This window comes from Anabas testudineus, chromosome 10 (assembly GCF_900324465.2).
Source record: "Anabas testudineus chromosome 10, fAnaTes1.2, whole genome shotgun sequence".
In the NCBI taxonomy this organism is placed as follows: domain Eukaryota; kingdom Metazoa; phylum Chordata; class Actinopteri; order Anabantiformes; family Anabantidae; genus Anabas; species Anabas testudineus.
Genome location: NC_046619.1, coordinates 11,735,227 through 11,760,918, shown reverse-complemented (window position 1 = coordinate 11,760,918; position 25,692 = coordinate 11,735,227). Strand labels below are relative to the sequence as shown.

The window sequence follows — 25,692 nt, the reverse complement described above, 5'->3', positions numbered from 1 at the left end:
GTAAAAACCCTTTTGTCCATTAATGACAAACGAATAAACGTTAATTGACGAAGACATCGCCATGCTCTAAAAGAACAGTAAATACTGCATGTTGCAAAATGAGCAACACCGTTTAACACACATAAAATCAATGAAAGACCAAGTCAATGTAATATGAGTGAGAAACAGTAAAAAAAGCAATGACAACGAATCAAATGAGACACTATTTTAAAGTTCTGGAAAGGAATGTAGAAGCAGTAATCATACGAGGTCAGACAGTGTCAGATGCTGTCCGTGGTGCTGAACATGACAGTTTTATGTGCATCAGTCAACTATAACGCAATTTAAATCACAAAGACAAATAACCGCAATACAAGAAGCTAAATGTTTAAACTAACCTCCAGAGGAGAGTCTGGTTCATCCAGGATGCTCTTTTCACTCTGTATCCTCTGCATCGTCCCTGTTGAACTGGGGTCCATTATCAGCACGTTCTGACTACCAGCTCTGCCGAACTTACAGTCACTCTTTCTGGAGTCTGTGGTCCTGCACACCTCGTAATTGTACACGTGTTGCAGAGTCCCTGTCCCCAAAGTGTCTGAGTAACGTGGTGGATAATATGGAATCACAGGGAGGTTGGACTGATACAGGACGCGAGACTGTCTCCACCTGTAGATTTTGACTGATATAATAACCACTAAACACGTGATGAACAGGAAGGAAACTACAGCCAGAGCCAACACTAAGTAAAAAGTCAGGTTGTCATTGTACTCCTTGTCGTGTGGAAAGTCCGTGAACTCCGACAGCACTTCAGGGAAGCTGTCCGCCACCGCCACGTTAACTACGACTGTAGCTGAACGAGAGGGCTGCCCGTTGTCCTCCACTATGACAGTGAGTCTTTGTTTGACTGCATCTTTATCAGTCACTTGGCGGATAGTTCTTATTTCTCCATTCTGTAAGCCCACTTCAAACAGCGCCCTGTCTGTGGCTTTCTGCAGTTTATACGAGAGCCAGGCATTCTGTCCAGAGTCCACATCAACAGCCACCACTTTAGTCACCAGATAGCCCACATCTGCTGAACGAGGCACCATTTCAGCCACCATAGAGCCGCCAGTCTGGACTGGGTACAGAACCTGAGGAGGGTTGTCGTTCTGGTCCTGGATCAGTATTTTCACAGTCACATTACTACTGAGTGGAGGAGAGCCTCCATCCTGCGCTTTGATGACTAATACCAACTGTTTGATTTGCTCATAATCAAAAGAGCGTACTGCGTGTACTACTCCGCTTTCTGCATTTACAGAAACATAATCAGAAACTGGTGATCCACCGATATTAGTGTTCTCCAGAATATAAGATAGACGAGAATTTTGGTTCTCATCGGGGTCTTTAGCCCTCAGCGTCAGAACAGACACACCTGGAGAGTTGTTCTCTACAATAAACGCATTGTAAAGACTTTTTGAAAACACTGGAGCATTGTCGTTCACATCAGAAACCTTTAAATTAAACGTTCTCTTCGTCGAGAGAGGAGGTATTCCTGCATCTGTAGCAATTACAGTGATGTTATACTCTGAAACACTTTCACGGTCCAAATGAGAATCTGTTACCAAAGTATAGTAGTTCCTTAAATCAGATTTAATTTTGAAAGGTGAGTTTTGTTCTAATTTACATGTTACCTGTCCGTTATCGCCTGAGTCAGAGTCTTTAACATTGATAATTCCAATAGTTGTACCAGGAGGGGAGTCTTCTGTCACTGGACTGGTGAATGACATGACGCTTAAAATAGGGGCGTTGTCATTGACATCAGTTACTTCGATGATCACTTTACTCGAATCTGTCAGCCCTCCTTGGTCTTTTGCCTCAATTCTCAGTTCATACTTTTTGTCTTTTTCATAATCGATCAAACCTTTTATTAGAATGGTACCAGTGTTTTCATTAATGTTAAACAAATCACTGAGACCACTGCTGAGGTCTGAAAAGAAGTAAGATACAATACTATTGGACGCGAAATCTGCGTCACTAGCATAAACAGTGATAACGTATGTGTCTCTGGGAGCGTTTTCCATCACTGTGGCTTTATATACAGATTGATTAAACACCGGTGCATTATCATTGGCATCGAGAACAGTGATATCTATGTTTACTGTACCCGATCTCTGCGGAGTTCCGCCGTCTACAGCTATCAGCTTCAGGGACAGGTTGGGATTTGTCTCTCTGTCTAATGCCTTCTGAAGCACCATCTCTGCATATTTCTTTCCATCTGCACTCGACATTTGTTTTAAAGCAAAATTGTCATTATCGGTCAAAATATATTCTCTCAGGTCATTAACACCCACATCGAGATCTTCAGCACTTGTCAGTGGAAAACGAGAGCCAATATTAGCTATTTCGCTGATGTCAAAGTGGATGTTACTTCTTTTGAACGTAGGTGAATGATCATTAATGTCTGTTATTTCAACTGTAATTTGGTGTAGCTCCATTGGATTTTCTAAAATCACTTCAAAGCTGAAGCTACATGGTGTTATGTCTCCGCAAAGCTGCTCTCGGTCTATTCTCTCGTTCACGACTAGAATCCCTTTGTCTGTCTTCAGCTCGGTGTACTGGATGTTTTCTCCAGTCACGATACGGGCCCGACCCGAGCGGAGCCTTTTCAGATCCAAACCAAGATCTTGTGCTACATTACCGATTAGGGAGCCTTTCTTCATCTCCTCCGGGATTGAATATCGGATATGCCCATTGACCATGAAAATTAAACCGAAAAGGAACATCAGAATCTGCCAAGTCTGTCCGCAGCCAAAGCGCCATTTTACGCATTGACTGCAGGTTCGTATTCCATAGGCCATAACAAAAGAAAAAATAACGTGAACGTTTACGTGCCGATCAGAGGACGATGTTTTTTTCTAAAATGTATATTTCCTATCTTACTGAGTATCTGAATAGAGACACGAAATAACGTTGGTCTGTCTTGCGCGACTGTCAGCCCACATAATGCTCACAGTTTCTTTTGCTTTCATAGGCCACGGTTGTAAGGGAGGGGACTGTTGAGAGTATTGTTAGGGATATAATTTTGTATTGACCAACAGCGTCCCGTAGAGTCCAAAGTCAGTAACGCCATGAAACACATGGTTATTTCTGGAAAAATTAAATACTTGTATATACCTAATTGAAAGGTAATCAAATTCCGTTTTAAAATATTTTAAGAAATTATGAAGTAAAGTAATAACTTTGTTTTTAGTAATTACTACAAAAACCGCATTGCAACACAACTCACAAAATTACAACATACACAAGCGAATTACCAACACAATTCTATTAGTTGATTAACTGATGAGGGAAACGTCGTTTATTGGTCTTCTGACAACGCCACATGAAAACCAAATTTGCACAAATGGCTGCACAGCCACTAGAGATCACGGCACTGTAGAATATGTTAAATTTGTATTTATGCACGTGAGACATAGCATAATGAAGTAAAACCAAATATTTTAAAGTTCCAAATATTAATGTAGAAATGGTAATTGTATAAAGTGATGGTAAGTTAGATGCTGTCCATGGTGCTGAAAATGATACATCATTTGATTTCTCAAAGAAACTAAACATATCAAAAGAAATAGTTTGACAAAGGCAATTATTTAACCAACCTCTAGAGGAGAGTCTGGTTCATCCAGGATGCTCTTTTCATTCTGTATCCGCTGCATCGTCCCTGTTGAACTGGGGTCCATTATCAGCACGTTCTGACTACCAGCTCTGCCGAACTTACAGTCACTCTTTCTGGAGTCTGTGGTCCTGCACACCTCGTAATTGTACACGTGTTGCAGAGTCCCTGTCCCCAAAGTGTCTGAGTAACGTGGTGGATAATATGGAATCACAGGGAGGTTGGACTGATACAGGACGCGAGACTGTCTCCACCTGTAGATTTTGACTGATATAATAACCACTAAACACGTGATGAACAGGAAGGAAACTACAGCCAGAGCCAACACTAAGTAAAAAGTCAGGTTGTCATTGTACTCCTTGTCGTGTGGAAAGTCCGTGAACTCCGACAGCACTTCAGGGAAGCTGTCCGCCACCGCCACGTTAATTACGACTGTAGCTGAACGAGAGGGCTGCCCGTTGTCCTCCACTATGACAGTGAGTCTTTGTTTGACTGCATCTTTATCAGTCACTTGGCGGATAGTTCTTATTTCTCCATTCTGTAAGCCCACTTCAAACAGCGCCCTGTCTGTGGCTTTCTGCAGTTTATACGAGAGCCAGGCATTCTGTCCAGAGTCCACATCAACAGCCACCACTTTAGTCACCAGATAGCCCACATCTGCTGAACGAGGCACCATTTCAGCCACCATAGAGCCGCCAGTCTGGACTGGGTACAGAACCTGAGGAGGGTTGTCGTTCTGGTCCTGGATCAGTATTTTCACAGTCACATTACTACTGAGTGGAGGAGAGCCTCCATCCTGCGCTTTTACTACAAAATCTACTTGCTTAATTTGCTCATAATCAAATGAACGCACAGCATGTATCACTCCGCTTTGTGCATTGACAGAAACACAGTCAGACAATGGAGATCCGCTTACGTCATTAACATCAAGAAAGTACGATATACGGGCGTTCTGGTTTTCATCTGGATCCTGTGCTCTTATAGTAAGTAGAGAAACACTTGGAGAGTTATTTTCTACGATAAACGCCTTGTAAACACTTTGTAAAAACACAGGAGCATTATCGTTCACATCAGAAACTTTTAGGTTAAAGGTTATTTTGGTTGAGAGTGGAGGTATTCCTGCATCTGTCGCTACGACAGTGATGTTATACTCTGGGACGGTTTCGCGGTCTAACACAGTATCTGTTACCAAAGTATAGTAGTTTCTTAAATTAGATTTAATTTGGAATGGTGCGTTTTGTACTATTCTACAAGTCACGTGTCCGTTATTACCTGAATCAAGGTCTTTAACATTTATGATACCAACAGTTGTACCAGGAGGGGAGTCTTCTGACACGGGACTGGTGAATGACATCACATTAATGACAGGTGCATTATCATTTACATCAATCACGTCGACTATTACTTTACTCGAGTCTGTCAAAGCGCCTTGGTCTGTTGCTTCAATGTGAATTTCATATTTTTTTGCTTTTTCATAGTCAACCTCCCCTAAAAGAAATATAACACCAGTGGTCTCATTAATTTCAAAAATGCTGTCAATACTACCTTGCATTTTGGAAACAGAATAGTGAACCAAACCATGTGTTCCGCTATCTGCATCAGTTGCATTAACAGTGGCGATATAAGAACCTTTCGGGGCATTTTCCATTACAGTGCCCTTGTAGACTGACTGATTAAAAACAGGAGAATTGTCGTTAGCATCCAGGACAGTGATATCTATATTTACTGTACCAGATTTCTGTGGTGTTCCGCCGTCCACTGCAATCAGCTTTAGGGACAGACTTGGATCGCGCTCTCTATCTAATGGTTTCTCAAGTACAATCTCTGCATATTTTCTTCCGTCAGTATTTGAATGCTTTCGTAAAACAAAGTTTTCATTAGTAGACAAATGATAGTCCTGAAGCCCATTGACTCCTACGTCAGGGTCATTGGCTGTTGGCAAAACAAAACGCGCTCCCAGAGCGGCTGATTCTATGATCGTCAATTTCATGTCGTGCTGAGGAAAGGAAGGTGAATTATCATTTATGTCTAATACTTCGACTGTAACATGATGGAGTTCCATCGGGTTTTCTAAAATCAAATCAAAGTTGAAGCTGCACGGTGTCACGTCTCCACAAAGCTGCTCTCGGTCTATTCTCTCACTCACGACTAAAATCCCTTTGTCTGTTTTCAGCTCGGTGTACTGATAACTGTCTCCGGTCACGATTCGGGCCCGGCCAGAACGGAGCCTCTGGATATCTATCCCCAGGTCCGAAGCGACATTCCCAATAAGGGATCCTTTCTTCATCTCTTCTGGGACTGAATAACGTATCTGACCACTGGCAGTGTGGTCCAGAAAAAGCAAAAACAACAAGCAACACTGCGTCAGTTTGTAGCAAATACGCCATCTTCTATTCCGGTACAGATATTCGCTAAAATCCATGCTATCAAAAAGCCGATATGAAAGGTACTATGCAAGCACTACTCTCAGAAAACCTGAAGGTTAAAGGTAACGTATTTCAATGGCAGGTTGTAATTGAAATATTAGAGAGAAATGTAAACTCTAGACCGCCTGTCTGCCCCCAGTTCACTGTCGTTTACTGAGTACATCAACCCTCAGTAGGGCAGAAGAAAGCAAGGCACCGCCTAAAACACGAGTAACATTTGTTTTTACTTGACCAACAGCGTCCCTCAGAGTTCAGTGCATGAATATCAATATATACAGGGAACATTTTTTGAAATTCCATTTGCACTGTAACTGAATGTTGACAATGATTTTTACAGAGAAATAGAAATAAACTATTTCATCACTGTCCTCTAATATATAAAAAAAGCACAGGCAACCATTGCACATAGGCAGTAATTCACTTGTGACCAAATCGATTATGCATCTTAAGATGAAAAACAATAGACGTATTTATTTTGCAAAAAAGACAAAAAAGCTAAACAAATTCATTAAAAATGACAGGTTTTCCTACACTACTGTTCAAAAAGAGACCAAATGAGAAAACTGAATGAAGAATATTACATTCTGGGAAACTACCTGTGTTGAAACAAGTAAATCACTGAAAGGTTATAACATAAAGACTTGTTTTGGGAATTGCAGTGAACAGCTATAATGTACAATCCTACTGTTCTGTAGTAAGATGAAGAAGAACAAACGAAGACTTTAGTACGAGTAGCAATTATTACAACAAAAGTTTAGGGTGTGGAAGAAAAGAAATTATTTTACAAGCGCTGTTATCAACACCAGCTGTGAGAGTTATTATGTTTGGATTTAAAGTATGCGATATCATTTTTGACATTTGTCCGTATAACATGTTTTTGTGGAATATAAAAAAATAATTCCAATATATATGACCTAAATGGGATGCTTTTGATTGTGATGAACGTTAAAACACAATATTGAGCTATTTTTTACAGATGTAACAAAAATACAAGCATAAAGATTACCAGGTAAGACAACAAACTAACTAACCTCTAGAGGAGAGTCTGGTTCATCCAGGATGCTCTTTTCACTCTGTATCCGCTGCATCGTCCCTGTTGAACTGGGGTCCATTATCAGCACGTTCTGACTACCAGCTCTGCCAAACTTACAGTCACTCTTTCTGGAGTCTGTGGTCCTGCACACCTCGTAATTGTACACGTGTTGCAGAGTCCCTGTCCCCAAAGTGTCTGAGTAACGTGGTGGATAATATGGAATCACAGGGAGGTTGGACTGATACAGGACGCGAGACTGTCTCCACCTGTAGATTTTGACTGATATAATAACCACTAAACACGTGATGAACAGGAAGGAAACTACAGCCAGAGCCAACACTAAGTAAAAAGTCAGGTTGTCATTGTACTCCTTGTCGTGTGGAAAGTCCGTGAACTCCGACAGCACTTCAGGGAAGCTGTCCGCCACCGCCACGTTAACTACGACTGTAGCTGAACGAGAGGGCTGCCCGTTGTCCTCCACTATGACAGTGAGTCTTTGTTTGACTGCATCTTTATCAGTCACTTGGCGGATAGTTCTTATTTCTCCATTCTGTAAGCCCACTTCAAACAGCGCCCTGTCTGTGGCTTTCTGCAGTTTATACGAGAGCCAGGCATTCTGTCCAGAGTCCACATCAACAGCCACCACTTTAGTCACCAGATAGCCCACATCTGCTGAACGAGGCACCATTTCAGCCACCATAGAGCCGCCAGTCTGGACTGGGTACAGCACCTGAGGAGGGTTGTCGTTCTGGTCCTGGATCAGTATTTTCACAGTCACATTACTACTGAGTGGAGGAGAGCCTCCATCCTGCGCTTTGACCACCAGCTGAAGCTCTTTAATTTGTTCATAATCAAAAGAGCGAACGGCGCTAATAACTCCAGTCTCAGAGTTTAAAGACACATAACTAGAAACTGGACTACCATTGACTTGAGTGTCCTCTAAAAGATATGAGACTCTGGCGTTTTGATTCCAGTCAGAGTCCCGTGCACTGACAGCAAATATAGAAAATCCCGGGGAATTATTTTCTGTGATATAAGCAGAGTAACTGTTTTTGTCAAATACTGGTGCGTTGTCATTTACGTCGGAGATTTTAAGATGCAATTTAGTTGAGCTGGAAAGAGGAGGAGAGCCAAAATCTCTGGCTGTGATCGTTATGTTATATTCTGATACAGATTCCCTATCGAAATGTTGATCTGAGACTAAATTGTAATAGTTTGTGAGAGACGATTCTATTTTAAAGGGAACTGTGCCATCTATAGAACATCGTATTTGTCCATTTTTCTCAGAATCTGCATCTTTTATGTTAAAAACAGCAACTGTCGTACCAGGTGGCGCATCCTCAGACAACAGATTGGAAAATGACATTATATTTATAACTGGAGGATTGTCATTAACATCAACAACCTCAAAAATAACCTTACTTGTTCCAATTAGACCACCCTGGTCCTTTGCCTCCACTCTCACCTCGTACTTTCTGTGCTTTTCATAGTCTAATTGACCAGAAACAGATATTAAACCTGTGTTTTCATTAATACTGAATATATCTGCTGCACTTCCTTTCATTTTAGACAAACTGTATGTAATGACTCCATTTGAACCGCTGTCAGCGTCTGTGGCATTTACTGTGATGACGTTAGTGCCTTTTCATTGTGTTTTCCATCACAGATGCTTTATACACAGACTGGTTGAAAACTGGAGCGTTATCATTTACATCTAAGACAGTGACGTCTATATTTACTGTACCAGATTTCTGCGGTGTTCCTCCGTCCACTGCGATCAGTTTTAAAGACAGATGCGGATGTTGTTCTCTGTCTAAAGGTTTCTGAAGCACCATTTCCACATATTTGCTTCCATCTGGATTTGCGTGTTGCTTCAATATAAAATTATCGTTTGGTGATAAAACATAATGTTGCAGCGCGTTTTGGCCCGCATCAAGATCCTCAGCACTCTGCAGTGGAAACTGCACACCCACTACAGCTGATTCACTTATTTCAAAACGGGTTGGTCTCTCTTTATTTGGAAAAACGGGAGCGTGATCGTTTATATCCAAAACCTCAACAGTAATTCTGTGCAACTCTATTGGATTTTCTAAAATCACCTCAAAGCTGAAGCTACACGGTGTTATGTCTCCACAGAGCTGCTCTCGGTCTATTCTCTCGTTCACGACTAGAATCCCTTTGTCTGTCTTCAGCTCGGTGTACTGGATGTTTTCTCCGGTCACGATGCGACCCCGACCAGAGCGCAGCCTTTTCAGATCCAATCCAAGGTCCTGTGCTACATTACCAATAACAGAGCCTTTCTTCATCTCCTCTGGTATAGAATACCGGATCTGACCACCGACCATGTTAACTACATGAAGCAGCACCAACACCACCCCTATGTGCCGTCGTAATCCGTAAAACAATCGCCATCTTAGAAATATTTGGGTGGGAGATCTTTGAGTTTCCATTGTGACAACAAAGAATCGAAAACGTCCGCGAATCCACTTGATATGACAGTAAACCGAGTTCGTTTTTCAGCTTCCTGGTTACATCTACACACCTCTTCAACGCTTACATGTCGGTACGGGAGACATTGTGCGTCCAAAAGCTCAACTAAACACAATGAGCCTTCTTCACTGTAAAGAGTACCAGGGGATGGACTGAATGACGACACAAGATAGAAAATGTTTTACTGACCAACAGCGTCGCTTAGAGTCTAAAAGATGAAAATCAAGCAAAAATCGAGGGATTTTTTTCTTAACAAAACGTTTACAATTCAGTGAATAAATAAAAGGCTCGTTATATTTTCCTATGTTCCTATAATAATGAGAACAACTTTAAATGAATATGAATAATTTTAATATGTTGGAATGAAAAAACGCATAGTAATGATATTGACAAGGGAAAATAGACTTATAGCAACTTATATTCATTCATTCATATTCTACAGCAAAAGACTGGGAGTTCAAGTAATCAAATGGGCATATATTACCTTCAATGTCGTCCGCTTTATAACAACACAATATTGTTTATTACTAATATTTAATTAAAATCGTAAAAACAAACACTATGAAACATTTACAAAGTATATCTAGCAATCCAAACTAAAAAATAAATTCCCGCGTTTTACGATCGCCAAAATTAGGCACATGAAACACAACGCCCACTATCAATGGAGGTAAGGAACCTCTAAAAAAAAACATTTACATTGTTTTACATGCCAAATAACTTCACAGCTACAAAGTATGTTTTCCACTGCTAAACCTACAGGGCTTGCAGAAGCAGAAGTCCATCTCATCTAAATGGCGCAAAAAGCTGAGGTGCTGTCCATGGTACTGCACGTGACATCATGGACATAACTGTAGATCAACGCAACAAAACCAAAACAAATCAACAAAAGAGACAAAGACGTAACTAAATGTTCCAACTAACCTCTAGGGGAGAGTCTGGTTCATCCAGGATGCTCTTTTCACTCTGTATCCGCTGCATCGTCCCTGTTGAACTGGGGTCCATTATCAGCACGTTCTGACTACCAGCTCTGCCGAACTTACAGTCACTCTTTCTGGAGTCTGTGGTCCTGCACACCTCGTAATTGTACACGTGTTGCAGAGTCCCTGTCCCCAAAGTGTCTGAGTAACGTGGTGGATAATATGGAATCACAGGGAGGTTGGACTGATACAGGACGCGAGACTGTCTCCACCTGTAGATTTTGACTGATATAATAACCACTAAACACGTGATGAACAGGAAGGAAACTACAGCCAGAGCCAACACTAAGTAAAAAGTCAGGTTGTCATTGTACTCCTTGTCGTGTGGAAAGTCCGTGAACTCCGACAGCACTTCAGGGAAGCTGTCCGCCACCGCCACGTTAACTACGACTGTAGCTGAACGAGAGGGCTGCCCGTTGTCCTCCACTATGACAGTGAGTCTTTGTTTGACTGCATCTTTATCAGTCACTTGGCGGATAGTTCTTATTTCTCCATTCTGTAAGCCCACTTCAAACAGCGCCCTGTCTGTGGCTTTCTGCAGTTTATACGAGAGCCAGGCATTCTGTCCAGAGTCCACATCAACAGCCACCACTTTAGTCACCAGATAGCCCACATCTGCTGAACGAGGCACCATTTCAGCCAGCATAGAGCCGCCAGTCTGGACTGGGTAGAGAACCTGAGGAGGGTTGTCGTTCTGGTCCTGGATCAGTATTTTCACAGTCACATTACTAGTGAGTGGAGGAGAGCCTCCATCCTGCGCTTTGACGGTGAATACCAGCTGTTTGATTTGCTCATAATCAAATGAACGAACTGCGCGAATTACACCGTTTTCTGCACTAACTGACACGAACTCAGACACTGGGGATCCTCCGATCTCGCAGTCTTCCAAAATATAAGAAATACGGGCATTATGGTTTTCATCGAGGTCTTTTGCATAGACACTTAGTACAGAATCACCCGGATAGTTATTCTCTGCTATCAAAGCACTGTAACTGCTTTGTGAAAATACTGGAGAATTATCATTTACATCCGATACCTTTAGATAAAATGTTTTTTTAGTTGAGAGTGAAGGTGATCCTGCGTCTGAGACGATGACAGTGATGTTACACTCTGACAGAGTTTCACGATCTAATGCAGCATCAGTCATGACTGCATAATAATTTCTCACATTGGATTTAATTTTAAAAGGAACATTGCCATCGATCGCGCACCTTACTTGCCCGTTTTCACCCGAATCAAGATCTTTTACATTAATTATACCAATAGTGGTACCAACAGGAGAGTCCTCTGATATAGGACTCGTGAATGACATAACGGTAATGACCGGCGCGTTATCATTTACATCGATAACCTCAATTTCAACTTTGCTCGAATCTGTCAGTCCTCCTTGATCTTTAGCTTCAACCCTGAATTCAATTTTTTTGTCCTTTTCAAAATCTATTGTCTTTGCTACATATATTCTTCCAGTAGTCTCATCTATATCGAACAAATCAGTCACTCCTGCTTTTGATTTTGAAAAGGAATAAGTTACTTTACCGTTCAGACCGCTGTCTACATCGCTCGCATTTACAGTGACAATGTAAGCACCTTTTACTTCATTTTCAGTCACTGCAGCCTTATACACAGACTGATTAAACACGGGAGCATTATCATTGGCATCTAGAATGTGGACATCTATGTTTACTGTACCCGATTTCTGCGGATTTCCGCCGTCCACAGCCGACAGCTTCAGCGACATGTGAGGCTGTTCTTCTCTGTCTAAGGCTTTCTGAAGCACCATCTCAGCATATTTACTGACCGTCCAGATTAACATGCTGTTTTAAAACAAAATTGTCGTTCGGAGTTAAAACGTAGTTCTGTAGACCGTTTCCTCCGACATCGGCATCGTACGCACTCTCTAAAACAAAACGGGAGCCAAGCGCAGCAGATTCACTTATTTCAAATTCAAGGTTGCTGTTCTGAAACGTGGGTGCATTGTCGTTTACGTCTAGTACTTCTATGGTCACAGGGTGTAACTCCATTGGGTTTTCCAGTAAAATCTCAAAGGTAAAGCTACATGGTATCTCATCTCCACACAATTGCTCTCGGTCTATTCTCTCGTTCACGACTAGAATCCCTTTGTCTGTCTTCAGCTCGGTGTAGACTGGATGTTTTCTCCCGTCACGATACGGGCCCGACCGGAGCGGAGCCTTTTCAGATCCAAACCAAGGTCTTGTGCGATGTTACCAACATTAGATCCCTTCCTCATTTCCTCTGGGATAGAGTACCGAATCTGTGCCTCCGCTTGATTGAGAAGATTAAACAGAAAAATAAACAGGTACAGTGCCCTTCGCAGCCGCCCAAACAATCGCCATTTTACTCCTCTGTCTCGATTTTGTTCTTTAAATGCCATGTGAAAAAAGATCTTAAAGCAAAGAGTAAAACGTAATCAAGATTTTAACTAAGTGAGAAAAGCGTCAACATTTCAGGTTCATTTATATGAGCGTTAAACGTGTAAATCGACAGCGGTTGCTGTAAGTCCCACTTCGTATGAAACACAGATCATCTCCTCTGACAAAACGGAATGGTAGGGGAGGGAACAAGACTTCCTCACGATGAATGGTAGAAGTGATTTAGCATGCAACAGCGTCACTTAGAGGCTTAAATACTAAACTCTTATGAACACATATCAAGGTCTAAAGGTTTTGTTTTTAGGATTCTCTTTATTCACAGTTGGTAGTTTAATAATGTAAGCTGAGGTAAAAAAAAAAAAATTAATTATATAGAACAATTTGTTTTTCTTTGCCTTTACCTAATATTTAAAATTCAAAAATCTATTCTGTTGGCATAATGATATGTGTGCAAGACCATCAATCCGTGACCAGTGAAAAAAATACAGCATAGCTGACAAGAAATGGTGCCAGTGACTCTACAAAAACGAAACAAAGAGAAGCCGGGACTGGATTCGCTAGTGAACAATACACCGACAAAAAAGTAGCAAAAAATTACCTAAAGTGATTTTTTTGGGGGGCCAAACTACAAAATTGTTGTTGTTGTTGTTGTTGTTGTTGTTGTTATTATTATTATTATTATTATGCCAAGGTGTCTTTAAAATAAACCCAACTGAAAAACGTCATATGGCAGTTGACATTTTACTAGTTTATATCACACAAAGCAGCACTTCAGCACCGTGGACAGCGACATAGCTTCAGACTCGACTACTTTGTAGACACAGCAATATGTCTGTGGTACAAATAACAACAATATAAATACATAAAAATAAGCTTTCAGTCAAACTGATGTAATTCTCACACATTTTACTCATTTCTACTTACCAGAGTAGACATGTGAGATACTGCCGCCGACTTCTCTTCATTCTGCAATGTATCAGTTCTAGAGTCTTCCACGCTAATGAAACTTTGACTCATCGGTTGCATGCATTTAATGTCACTCTTTCTGGAGTCTGTGGTCCTGCACACCTCGTAATTGTACACGTGTTGCAGAGTCCCTGTCCCCAAAGTGTCTGAGTAACGTGGTGGATAATATGGAATCACAGGGAGGTTGGACTGATACAGGACGCGAGACTGTCTCCACCTGTAGATTTTGACTGATATAATAACCACTAAACACGTGATGAACAGGAAGGAAACTACAGCCAGAGCCAACACTAAGTAAAAAGTCAGGTTGTCATTGTACTCCTTGTCGTGTGGAAAGTCCGTGAACTCCGACAGCACTTCAGGGAAGCTGTCCGCCACCGCCACGTTAACTACGACTGTAGCTGAACGAGAGGGCTGCCCGTTGTCCTCCACTATGACAGTGAGTCTTTGTTTGACTGCATCTTTATCAGTCACTTGGCGGATAGTTCTTATTTCTCCATTCTGTAAGCCCACTTCAAACAGCGCCCTGTCTGTGGCTTTCTGCAGTTTATACGAGAGCCAGGCATTCTGTCCAGAGTCCACATCAACAGCCACCACTTTAGTCACCAGATAGCCCACATCTGCTGAACGAGGCACCATTTCAGCCACCATAGAGCCGCCAGTCTGGACTGGGTACAGAACCTGGGGAGGGTTGTCGTTCTGGTCCTGCACATGCACAATAACTGTGGTGTTCCTACTTAGTGGGGGTGAGCCTCCGTCCTGCGCTTTAAGTTGTATTTTGTATTCTTTGATTTGCTCATAGTCAAGTGAACGCAAAGACTGAATGACTCCACTCTCTGCATTAACTGAGAAATATGTGGAGATCGGATTTCCATTAATCTCACCGTCAATGAGAAAATATGATATGCGTGCATTTTGACCCTGATCTGGATCACTAGCATGGATCTGCAACAAAGCGACACCAGGAGAATTGTTCTCTATTATCCGAGTAACGTAAGCAGTTTGACTAAAAGCTGGTGCGTTATCATTAATATCAGTAATGTCTAAAATAACTGTTTTTCTACTCGATAAGGCTGGTAAGCCCTCATCTGTGGCAGTGAGAGTGATATTATACTTGGAACGCTTCTCTCGGTCAAGGTTTTGGTCCGTCACCAATGTGTAATAGTTTCTGAGAGACGACTTGATTTTAAAAGGTAGATTTTCCTCTATATTTAAACGAACTTGTCCATTTTTACCAGAATCTTTATCTTGAACACTAATTAACGCCACAACTGTGCCAGGGGTAGAATCTTCGGAAATCTTACCTGAATATGAAGCCATGGTGATTACTGGACTGTTATCATTCACATCAGCTATCTCGATAATTAATTTGCTGGCGCCCACTACACCCCATGGATCTCTTGCTTGAATGTTTATTTCGTAATTTGGAGTAACCTCGTAATCGATGACACCGGTGAGTTTAACCTCTCCCGTGTAAGAATTTATTTCGAAGGGACAGGAGGAGTCCTCTTCTAAGTGGGTGAAAGAATATGTCACGTTACCATTGTAACCTTGGTCCGCATCCGTAGCACTGACTCTAGCAATGACTGTGCCTCGCAAAACATTTTCCAGGACAGAAGCTCTGTATATGGACTCCGTAAAAACGGGTGCATTGTCGTTGGCGTCCAGAACAGACACATGGATCTTTACTCTCCCAGACCTCTGCGGTTCCCCACCGTCCACAGCCGTTAATATGAGCGTATGTTTGCTTTGTTTCTCGCGGTCCAAACTGCTCTGAAGCATCATTTCAGCGTATTTACTCCCATCCGATCGAGTGTGCTGTTTGAGAACAAAATGTTCATTTGCTTTTAGAGAATAACTCTGCAGAGAATTTATTCCGACGTCAGGATCAGCTGCGCTATCAAGCAAGAATACAGTCCCTGTGGGCGTCGATTCGCTAATTTCCAGATTAATTTCCTTTTTGGGAAAAGCAGGAGCGTGATCGTTTACATCTTGTATTTCAGTGGTAATGGAAAACAATTCAAGTGGATCTTCGAGGACAATTTCTAGACTAAAACTACAGGGAGATTTCTTTGCGCATATTTTCTCTCTGTCAATTCGTTCATTGACAACAATATGTCCTTTGTTCTGGTCAAGCGCGACATATTTGTTATCACCATCTAGAACAAGTCGAGCCCGACCGGAAACCAACCTTTTCACATTCAAGCCCAGGTCTTTTGCAAGGTCTCCGACAAACAGTCCTTTCCTCATCTCTTCTGGTATAGAATAACGAATTTGTCCGCTAACTACTGCAACAACACATAAAAGCAAAATGGAGATTCTCCATCCCAGCGAGGCGCTTTTTCTCTTCACAGAATCCATTGCCTGCCGTGAATATCGGTTCCAAGATAGCACCGTTATCCCACTGGTCCTATCAAGCTCACAGTATTAATGTAAGTATACTGTGTTTAACAAATCCATACAACGCCACCATCTAAACTAAAACTGATGTTTGTGTGCCAACATCGCCTATTTCCTTCAAAGTAGGGTGGTGACGAGTGTCTCTGTGATAAGGCCGATGTTAGTCTGCTTAGGCAACAGCACCACCAACAGTGGCAAATCCAAACAACACCATAATCAGTATGTGTGCATCAGGGCTCTAATGTGTGGATTGAATATTCTAGTGTATACGTGCTTAAACCTTTAATGTTACTGGCCTCTATATCAGAACCCAATGAGGAGCAAACAAGTCAAAATAAATAAATAAACAAACAACAACAAAACAGACTAAGACGGATTAACCAGAGTTCATTAGACAAACAAGTGGATAAGTATGAGGGTAGTTTGGACTGTGTTTGTTGTATAAGGTTCCAGCTCAAATGCTAAGATGGATATATATATACATATCAACTAAAAATATTACATATTTGTCTATTGTCATAAACAGACAAACAGAGAGATGCATACACACATAGATATACAAATAGACAGATAGTCTTGCTCCAGTCTAACTGATCCAGCCGAGTGACCTACATTTTAGCAGTGGAATTACCACACAGCAGCACTGATCCACATGCGCGAATAAAACATTTTACAGCAGTATATTCTTCTGTATGTACCTATACACATCTACACATCACATCTGCATCTACAGAAATGCCTATGTAGTTTTTTAATGGGTCAAGATGTTGCACAGCATTATCCCCCTGTTCACAAAATATTAGCATGTAACAGTACTGCTGCAGAGCACAACATTCTGCGCATAGTGATTGTGCATTATTCAGGCAGTGACTGCACAGCAACAGCCAGGATGATTAATATTCATGTTGGCTGAAACCTAAGGTAAAATTAGATGGAAAACAACACAATTTAGAGTAATACAGCTGCCTGCATTACAAGACTGTTTGTTACGATTTCAGTATTGCATGAATAGGAATTTGGGGTATTTTTCTGTCTTGTAAACATACGTGATTTTAGGCATGTTATGTGATTTCAATACAAAAAAAAAGAGAGAGAGAAAAAAATAGAAAATGAATCTAGGTCAGCTGTGTTACGTGTTGATTGTGGGAGCTGAGTGTGATGTTGGAGCTGTAATACCAACACTTAAGATTAACATTTTCCAGACTGTGTGTAAGATTTGAAAAGAAAGAAAAATGATATCCATCTTACCTGTTTTTCAAGTCCATTCAGGAAGTGCACCATGAAAAAAAAGGAGAAAAAGAATCTGTTAATATGAATCACAGAAGCACATATATATTTAGAATTGAGTCTTTAGCAGTTACCCTAGATTTTCTTAGCACAAAGCAATACCTAACTTACCAGCTATTATAAGGTGCTGATTTTATTTATGACATTACCATAAAGTATGACCCAAGTACTAGATGGCAAATTGGCATCTAATTTAAGAGACTGAGAAAACAAGAATTTGTCTAGACAATAACCCAGTGAAATACAATACATGGTCTCTGGTTGCAAATAAATACACAAAACATAAAATTACTTATTCTCCTCCATGATCTGCAAAAGAGGTTTCCATAAAAACTAAACTATACTCATCTTTGGTTGCTTTATTTATGACAAAAACTGTATGATAATGAAATCAGCCGTGTTTATCTGTTTTTCATTTTAAAGTACTGTCAGTCACACTGCTTCAAACTGTGTTTTGGTGACCTAGATAATAATAATAATAATAATTAAAAAAAAAAAAAAAAACACACTACTGTTTTTTTTTCCTCCTACCATGACTGAAATCAGCACATATGTGCCTGCAGCTATAAGACAGAAAGAACACACATGTATTCTCTCAAGAATTTTTATATTGAGAAAACATCTTATTCATGTGAGACATAATAATATTTCACTGTCTAGATTTGATGTCATAATGGAGAAGTATGAAGGTTATTTTGTTTTATTTACCAGTAGCTTGTAAACATGTACTGCACAAGGGAAAAAAAGTGGAAATAACATTTTTTTTATGATGCACATTAAAAGTTATTTGCTTCAACGCTTGCAGGATAAAAAGTAATTTAAAAGCAGGTAGTGAACTTGTCAGCAGTAAGCTGCAGAAAAAAGTCAAACTACACTGGGTGAAAAATGAACATATCTCTCCTCTCTTATGTGGCAATCAAAAACACTTTACTTGTGATATTGTATAGTTCTTCAAACAGGCACATGTGTGAAGATATCCTTAACCTAAAACTTTATTTTGATCTGTGTAGACTGGCACTTCGCACATGCATTAAAGTTAGCTTTTCATGTTATTGTTTATTAAAGCTGCCTTGGAGTTTTGTTACAATGATCATCATGTTTAGCTTTTCTTATTAATAAGCTTCACTGGTTTCCTTTACACGTTCTGTGCAAAAGATAATAAGGCCACTGAGGAAGTAATACACGATATTCTCTTTATTTTACATTAAATATATACAGTCTGTTTACACATTGTTCAAATCATGTCTTAAAGTATAAAGCTTTAAATTTCAGTCTATGACAACCTCTGTCACACAATAAATAAAGTGTTGTTTTGTGAAACTTAAACAGCCTTATCCAAACTTGGCTGCAGTGTCTGAATGTGTGAAGACTGTACACAACTGAAATAAAGAAAAATAACAAAGCAACAATTTACAAGATGGTGTGAGAGACAGAAAACTAACTGTAGTGACAAAGTGGAATCATAAAAATAGGCAGTTGAACAAAAGAAGTCTGACTAAATATGCAAAATTGTATTGCAGAGTTTGATTTAAAAAAATCCAAGCAAACATAGATACAATAATTATTCATGCTATTGTTATAGTATTTCGGAAAATGTTCCAGGAAAGTTTAAAACTGCTCATGGTCAGGTCCAGGTTGAGGTTATATACTAAAGATCAAAAACATTACAAAACATTGTGATGCACATATTCATGCACACAAATTTCCATAGAAAAATGTTCATATTGTAAACATACACAATCACAATATACGTTTTCTAGTTACTATACACAGCTATAGGAGCATTTGAGGAAATGATAACTCATTTGACAGCCAAACGGTCCATATTAAAATCACAGTACAGGGGTTACTTGATGTTACGGCGGACGCTCATTTGACCATATAGCAAGGATGCGGTGCACCTGCCCTCACCTTCAGACTAGCTCTGTCTGTACTGGTGCGCCTTAAAGTGCTCTTTTGATAAGCTGCACTTCTTTTCTTCAGTGTGTCAGTGTCTGTGTTTGAGCTGAAACGAAAATCGCCTCTCCAGGACCCAGTGGTTAAGAAGGAATCATACCGCTCATCATTCAACAAGGTCCCACACCGGCTAAAGTCTGTAAAACTAGGGGGGTAGTAGGTGGTGGGGAAAACGGGGAGACTGGCGGTGGTTGAACGGTAAACATAACCGTGTCTGCAGAGCTTAAAATAAAACACCCCACCAATTAAAAGGATGAAAAGAGAGGACACGGTTGACAGAGCGATAATCAAATAGAGCGTTAAGTTATCGCTGGCCTGTGATTCATCTGCAAACTCAAAAAGTTCGCTTAAAACAGGCAGCCCATTACCAATGACCACGCTGACTGTGGCAGTGGCAGAGAGAGACTCTCGCCCGTTATCAGTTACTAAAACTACAACAGTTTGCTTTGGCTCATCGTCCTCCATGAAAGCTCGCACTGTTCTGATTTCTCCTGTATGCTGACCGACTATAAACAGGTTGGACCGCGTTGCTTTAATTATTCTGTAGGATAGCCAGGCGTTATGGCCAGAGTCGGCGTCCACAGCTACCACTTTAGTAACCAGGTAACCTCTAGGCGCTTCAACTGGCACCATATCTTCAGCAATGAACCCACTAGTTTGGACAGGATACAGCACAACCGGAGCGTTGTCATTTTGGTCCTTAATAAAAACATTAATTGTGCAGGTGGCACTGAGTGGAGGATCACCTCCATCTCGAGCTGTCACCTTAATTTGGAAGTGAACTAAGTGTTCGTAATCAAAGAGACGCGACGTGAACAGCTCTCCTGTGTCTGGGTTTATGGTGAGAAAAGAGGACACTTCCGAGTTGGTGTCTTTTGAAATTTGGTACAGCAGCTTAGCATAAGATCCGTCGTCTGTGTCCCGTGCATTCACTTTCATAACAAACGTACCAATGGGTTGGTTTTCTAAGATGTTAGCATTGAACTCCCTCTGCGTAAAAGTCGGCGGATTATCGTTTATATCATTGACCACGATTGTTAGAACTTTTACACTGGAGAGTGAGGGAGAGCCCGCGTCAGTGGCTGTAACTGTGATGTTGTACTCTGGCTGAACTTCTCGGTCTAATAATCCGTCAGTCACTAACATGTAATAGTTTTTGACCTCCGATACAAATTTAAATGGGACATTGTCTGAGATAGTGCATGTGACGCGCCCACTGTTTCCAGTGTCCAGGTCATAAATATTAATGAGAGCAATCATAGTTCCTGGTTTAGAGTCTTCACCTACATTGGCAGAGGCTGACTTTATTTCTATCACGGGTTTATTGTCGTTCACGTCAATTACATCAATTACAAGTTTACAGTGAGAGGCCTGACCACCGCCATCTTTAGCCTGAACATCCAGCTCGTGCGAACTGGCCTCTTCATAGTCAATAAGACCTACAACCCGGATTTCTCCACTCAGAGGGTTAATTTCAATAACTCCTCCAATTTTGTCTGACAGGTGACTGAAGGAGTACGTTACTTCTCCATAAAGGCCGTCATCTAAGTCCGTGGCATTCAGTGTTGCTATAAGAGTTCCTGGGGCCGAGTTCTCTAACACAGAGGCTTTGTAAACCCTTTGGCTAAAAACTGGGACATTATCATTGGCGTCCAAAACGCGTATAAGAATAGAAGCAGTCCCTGATCTGACTGGATTTCCACCGTCAATTCCATTGATTTTCAGTACATGTTCAGCTTGGGCCTCACGGTCCAGGGCCTTTTTGAGAACCAGCTCCGGATAAGCATTGTCGTTCATGTGGGTGTTCATTTCCAGTGCAAAATGATCATTCGAGCTCAGTCTGTATTCACGAACAGAGTTGGTGCCCAGATCGGGGTCATGCGCGCTCTCCAAAGGAAAGCGCCTCCCCAGAACTGTGGATTCAACTAAATCTAGTTTTATCTCCCCTGCAGCAAACACTGGACTGTTGTCATTTATATCTGTTATGTCCAAAACTAAGCTGTATGCTTGAAGAGGATCTTCGAGTAAGAGCTGAAACTGTAGTATGCACACAGTGGCTTGCGCGCAGAGCTCCTCTCGGTCTATCCGTTGGCTGATCAAAAGATTCCCTGACGCAGTGTCCAGTTCACACAGCTGGCTAGTTCCTTCTGCAACAACCCGGGCTCGACGAGGACCAAGCTCCGTCACTTTCAAGCCCAGATCCCGCGCAACATTCCCGATAACCGAGCCCCGCTGCATCTCCTCTGGAAGGACATAACGGACTTCTCCAAGCAAACAGCCAAAAAGGAGGCTAAGCAATAAAAACTGCAGCCACCATTTTAAGTTTATTCGCAGCTCCATTGTTAAACGTTCTTTCGGAAACAGATGTACTGTCGACATCATTGCTAAATCCTAAACATTAACATAGGAATATCGAACTTAAAATGCTGCTGAAATCCAAAGCTTCTCTGCTCCTCCAGCTGAGTTAATCATGCGCTATTAGAGAATCTGTCAGCTTGGATTCCTCTCTCTAGCCCCATTTCACCACTGCTCTAGCTCTCTCTCCCTCTCTCTCTCTCTTTCTCTCTCTGTCTCCCACGAACTCACACATACACACACTCAGGCTCGCTCTTCTGCTCATCTTCATACACACCCACACACATACACGCATGCATACACAGCCCTGGGCTCTAACCCAATACTCCAGTTCCACTGACACAGATAGAGACACGCCATAGCACACATGAGTCAGGCATTATAAAAGAGCGTCACCAAGAGTTTCAGAGGATAATTACATCTATGGACTACAAGACACAAACACAATATCTGTTGATATTGTAATATATCTTATTTTGCATGTGACCAACATAAGATGAAGTTGTAGTAACTTAATATATTGTAGATAAAGAACAATATCATGTTTGAAGCAATGACAGATGGACAATAATATCAGTGCTCATTGGTTTATTTTGTTATTGACTCTGACATTGATGTCTACCAGACTACGGTGTTGCTGCACTGCAGTGCACTACACTGCACTAGGGATAACGGTGAACATGTACACGCATACTGTCCCAGCCTAACATGTCCAACTTCAACTTTCTGAGATGTAGTTTGTTGCTCTAGAAACTCACAACTCACAGACTGATCCATCTCCAAACAGGATGGGGGCAGGTTTGTAGAGACAGGTAAGTCTGTATAAAACATCCCTAACTGTAAAATACTGCTCAGTGTCCAGGAGTACAACCGTCTGAATCAAGTAGAGGTCCTTGCATATTCCTCAAATCCTAGTAATTTCTGGTTCTACTGATCCCCTGTGAGAGGTGGTGCACTCTACTTTACAGCAAAAGACACGGCATAATCACAAGACATCACACTAAGCTGTATAAGCCATGCAAGGTTTACTAACTGTTTCTGTACACAAAACTATATCACCTTGTTTGACAATATTTATTACTAGAAGACACCATGCAGCAACATCCATTCATCCATTATCCAAACTGCTTGTCTTCTTAAGGGTGGTGGGAGTGCATCATATGCAAGCCTGACTATATAAAGTGAAGTTTTCTTCCTACCTGACTATAAGCAGAGGTATCACAAACTGAATTAAAGTAAATGTATGTTATACAGCATGTTTACTCTACATTTCTGAAAGTGGAGCAGCGAGTTTTTCCTACTTATTGGAAAATATAAAACACTTCAAACATGCTAATGAACAAATGTAAGAAAGGACCAATGAAGGCGTAATGAAATAAGTATTGACACCACAAACAAGTGCGCTACTGCTGATGATTATAAAGTTCATAGGGTATAGAGCCTGGTGTTCAAAAACACCAGTGAGAGTTTGGTTTTTGTTTCAACCCTGTCACCATTAATAATTGCAAGATAAAGTAAGTCATAAGCTTAAAGTTTGTACAGGATGAGTGCAAGAGTTTTAGTTACTGAGACAGAGTAATCAGTAAAAAATAAAAAAAGGTTCCACGAGTCAAAATAAGATTAAGAATACAAGGCTATTGCTTCACTGACACACGTTTCATGTCAAAATTGGTTCAATCTTTGTGCAGTGTCACAACTATTAAACAAAGAGAAAAAGTTATTTTTTTTATTATAAATGAAAACAGAAAACAACAAATCTTCACTGTTATATGATATTTCTTATATCTACAACGGCAAGAGTATGTAGAGTACTGAGTAGTATGCATTTTTTACAATCTAATGAAAAACAACAAAGTTGATTGATTAAAAACGCACATTAAGGATTTGCATCCTAAGCTGACGTTCAGAACCACTTGTGGACTATCCACCTGACATATTGTATGAACATCTGCCTTACACCACAAACAGAAAAAAATTAAGCATAAATATTACCGAGGTAAAAAGGTGGTACATATAAAGAAATAGGCAGACGTTTTGCGCGTTGAACATTAGAGACAAATGACATGACAAGCGCCTACCTCGGGAGAACTGTTACTATCTCCAAACACCTCAGCAAAGTCTGATGGACTTTTCCTCAGAGTTTGGTCAGCAGGCAGTGTGTTGTCATTATAAGATGATACGAACTTAAAGTCACTGGTTCGAGATCCTGTTGTCAGGTATGCGTCATAGTTGTAAGTGCTGCGTAAAGTTCCTGTGCCGTCAACATCTGCGTAATTAGGAGGGAGATAAGCGCTGGGGATGGCTACAGCTCCGTCAAACAACAATCTGGGCTTTCTCCTACGACAGAACCTCACACCCAGAATGATGATGATGAAGGTCAGAAAGAACGTGGACACAGACACCAGAGCAATGATCAGATAAGAGGTCAGTTTGGAATTCTTGTCATCATAAGAAATGTCCTTCAGTTCTGGCACCTCAGCCAAGTTATCAGAAATAAGTAAATACATGGAACAGGTGGCAGAGAGAGAGGGCTGTCCGTTATCTTTCACTGACACAATAAGGTTCTGTTTCATGCTGTCAGACTCTGAAATGTCCCGCTGTGTCCTGATCTCTCCGCTGTGGACACCAATAGTGAAAAGTCCAGGATCAGTGGATTTGACTATATGATAGGACAGCCAGGCGTTCTGTCCGGAGTCCGAGTCCACCGCGATCACTTTGGACACCAGAGAGCCTCCGTGTGCAGCTTTGGGGACCAGCTCGGTCATGAACGAGTTTCCCTCCGGGGCGGGGTACAGTATCTGAGGAGAGTTGTCGTTCACATCCGATATGAACACACTGACGGTCACGTTGCTGCTCAGAGGAGGAGAACCGTTGTCTCTGGCCATCACCTGCACTTTAAAACTCCTGAACTGTTCATAATCAAACGACCTCACAGCGTGGATCACCCCCGTGTCTCCGTTAACTGACAGGTACGAGGACACCGGGGCACCGTTCACCTCACCAGGTAACAGAGAATAAATCACTGTACCGTTCTGTCTCCAGTCGGGGTCTCGAGCAGTAACGGAACATAAAGTGGAGCCAGGTTTGTTATTTTCACTCACATATGCGCTGTACGACTGTTCCTCAAACACTGGGGGGTTGTCGTTGATGTCAGCTACAGATAACTGAACAGTTTTAGAGGAGGACAGAGGTGGAGAGCCCTCGTCAGTGGCACTGATTGTGATGTTGTAATCAGACACTAGTTCACGGTCCAGTTGTCCTGTGGTCACCAGAGAATAATAGTTTTTGATAGAAGGAACTAACTTAAAAGGGACATTTTGCTGAATGGAGCAGCGGACCTGTCTGTTATTGTCAGAGTCTCTGTCCTGTACATTAATGATGCCCACCTCTGTACCAGGTGGGGTGTTCTCTGCTATAGGGTTGGTTAATGATTTCAAATTGACCACAGGGGCGTTGTCATTCACATCACTGATAGAAATGATGGCCTTGGCGTAAGAGGACAACCCTAATCCATCTTTTGCTTTAACTCTAATTTCAAAAGATTTAGTGGTTTCATAGTCAACAGTGCCGATTACTCGAATCTGACCTACTTTACGATCAATGCTGAATATCTTCTTCACATCATCTGAAACATGTCCGAAGTCATAGGTCACATCTCCGTTTATTCCCTCATCTTCATCAGTTGCACTTACAGTGACCACTACAGTATCTACAGGAGAGTTTTCAGGAAGACTGGCTTTATAAACGGCCTGGCTAAACACTGGTACATTATCATTAGCAT

General features: G+C 41.3%; 3 protein-coding genes and 1 pseudogene across 9 annotated transcripts in view; all 4 read right to left on the bottom strand.

Annotated features, from left to right (window-relative positions):
• Nucleotides 1–25,692, bottom strand: part of LOC113160594 (protocadherin gamma-C5-like) — a 228,525-nt gene that overhangs the window by 139,959 nt on the left and 62,874 nt on the right. The gene's annotated exons all lie outside the window — the stretch shown is intronic.
• On the bottom strand, nt 360–2,825 carry LOC113160860 (protocadherin gamma-A10-like). The gene has a single exon (XM_026358310.1). The coding sequence runs from the start codon at nt 2,814–2,816 to the stop codon at nt 360–362; it is 2,457 nt and encodes an 818-aa protein (XP_026214095.1). The 5' UTR covers nt 2,817–2,825.
• LOC113160602 lies at nt 7,077–9,660 on the bottom strand (annotated as a pseudogene).
• LOC113160859 (cadherin-related tumor suppressor-like) lies at nt 9,759–22,429 on the bottom strand. The gene is given in 6 exon segments (XM_026358309.1): nt 9,759–9,785; nt 10,502–12,352; nt 12,354–12,698; nt 12,701–12,961; nt 13,872–15,668; nt 21,300–22,429. Coding segments are annotated over 6 exon segments (4,920 nt in total). The 5' UTR covers nt 21,939–22,429.

What these genes read in the sequence shown, in the direction of transcription:
- LOC113160860 (XM_026358310.1), bottom strand. Translation starts at nt 2,816, where the DNA reads ATGGCCTATGGAATACGAACCTGCAGTCAATGCGTAAAATGGCGCTTT.